At 66.3% G+C, this 1,205-nt stretch overlaps 1 protein-coding gene across 1 annotated transcript; it reads right to left on the minus strand.

Annotated features, from left to right (window-relative positions):
- Positions 1–10: 10 nt before the first annotated feature.
- Positions 11–949, minus strand: LOC107199638 (transcription factor IIIB 50 kDa subunit-like; the record flags this gene model as incomplete). Its single annotated transcript, XM_015616949.2, has 2 exons — positions 774–949; positions 11–290 (listed from the first exon to the last, which is right to left on the minus strand). Coding segments are annotated over exons 1-2 (434 nt in total), but the record flags the coding sequence as incomplete, so codon positions are not given.
- Positions 950–1,205: the final 256 nt, after the last annotated feature.

Here is a 1,205-nt window from a genome sequence, read left to right on the forward strand (position 1 = left end):
ATAATGGTACTTAAACACCTCCCAGCCCCACACACGGCACTCAAACACCGCCCAGCCCCACACACAGCACTGAAACACCTCCCAGTCCCTCAGGGCAGGGGAGGCTCCGGCTGGATCCAGCACCGAGTGCCCTCCCCGGGCCCCAAGGAGCTCCTGAGGCTTTTCTAGCCCCAGAACCAGGTCAGACAGAGCGGGCCAGGGAGGATCAGCTCGCTGGGAACTGCTCTTACCTCGCTGCAGGCAGCGGCTCAGCTGCTCCTTCTGGCCGGTGCTCTGGGAATAGGCGACCTCTGGAAAACAGCGTTGGATCAGTCAGTCCTGCAGGGAATTCTGCGGCAACCAGAGAATTCAATCAATTCCTCCAACAATCAGAGCTGTTGGAGGGCACTGATCTCTGAGTCAAGGATTTCCTACAGACAGAGCCGGGCAACAGCCTCGGCTGCACTTAAAGCTCTCCTGAGAGATTTAAATGAAATTTGAATCATCTCTTTTAACAATAAGAGATTCCACAGTTTAAACTTGAAGCTCATCCCGGCTCCAAGCCCAGACCCTGGCAGGGGAGAGCCGCAAGGCTGCCCTGTGAGGGGAAATGGGGCTGGGGGATGGAGGGAGGCCTGAGCCGACCCGGCGGGCACAGCCCCAGCTCGGGGAGCGCTGCGCTCCCCGGACCGGCTCGGAGAGCCCGAACGGGCCGCGCACGGCCGGTTCCGCCGCGCCCCTCGCTCCCGGTGCCGGTTCCGCCGCGCCCCTCGCTCCCGGTGCCGGTGCCGCACCCCGCAGATGCTCCTCGTCGGTGTAGGTGGTGGTGAGCAGCCCCTCGGACAGGACGCAGCCGCAGGCGGCGCAGACCAGCTGCTGCTGCGCGTAGTGCGCGTCCTCCACCAGGGACCCCGAGCCGCACTCGGGGCAGCGGCCCCGCGCCGCCATCGTCCCTCAGCGCCGGGGGAGCGCCGGGGCGGGGCACCTCCAACAGCCAATAGCGGCACAGCCCGGCCCGAGCCAGCCAATAGCGGCACAGCCCGGCCCGAGCCAACCAATAGCGGCACAGCCCGGCCCGAGCCAACCAATAGCGACACAGCTCGACCCGAGCCAGCCAATAGCGGCACAGCTCGGCCCGAGCCAGCCAATAGCGGCACCGCCCGCGGTCCGTCCCGACGCCCGTCCGGCCGATGCACCGTCCGTGCTCGCTGCGTTCCGGCCCCGCC

The sequence above is a fragment of the Parus major genome, unplaced genomic scaffold, assembly GCF_001522545.3.
Source record: "Parus major isolate Abel unplaced genomic scaffold, Parus_major1.1 Scaffold1605, whole genome shotgun sequence".
NCBI lineage: Eukaryota > Metazoa > Chordata > Aves > Passeriformes > Paridae > Parus > Parus major.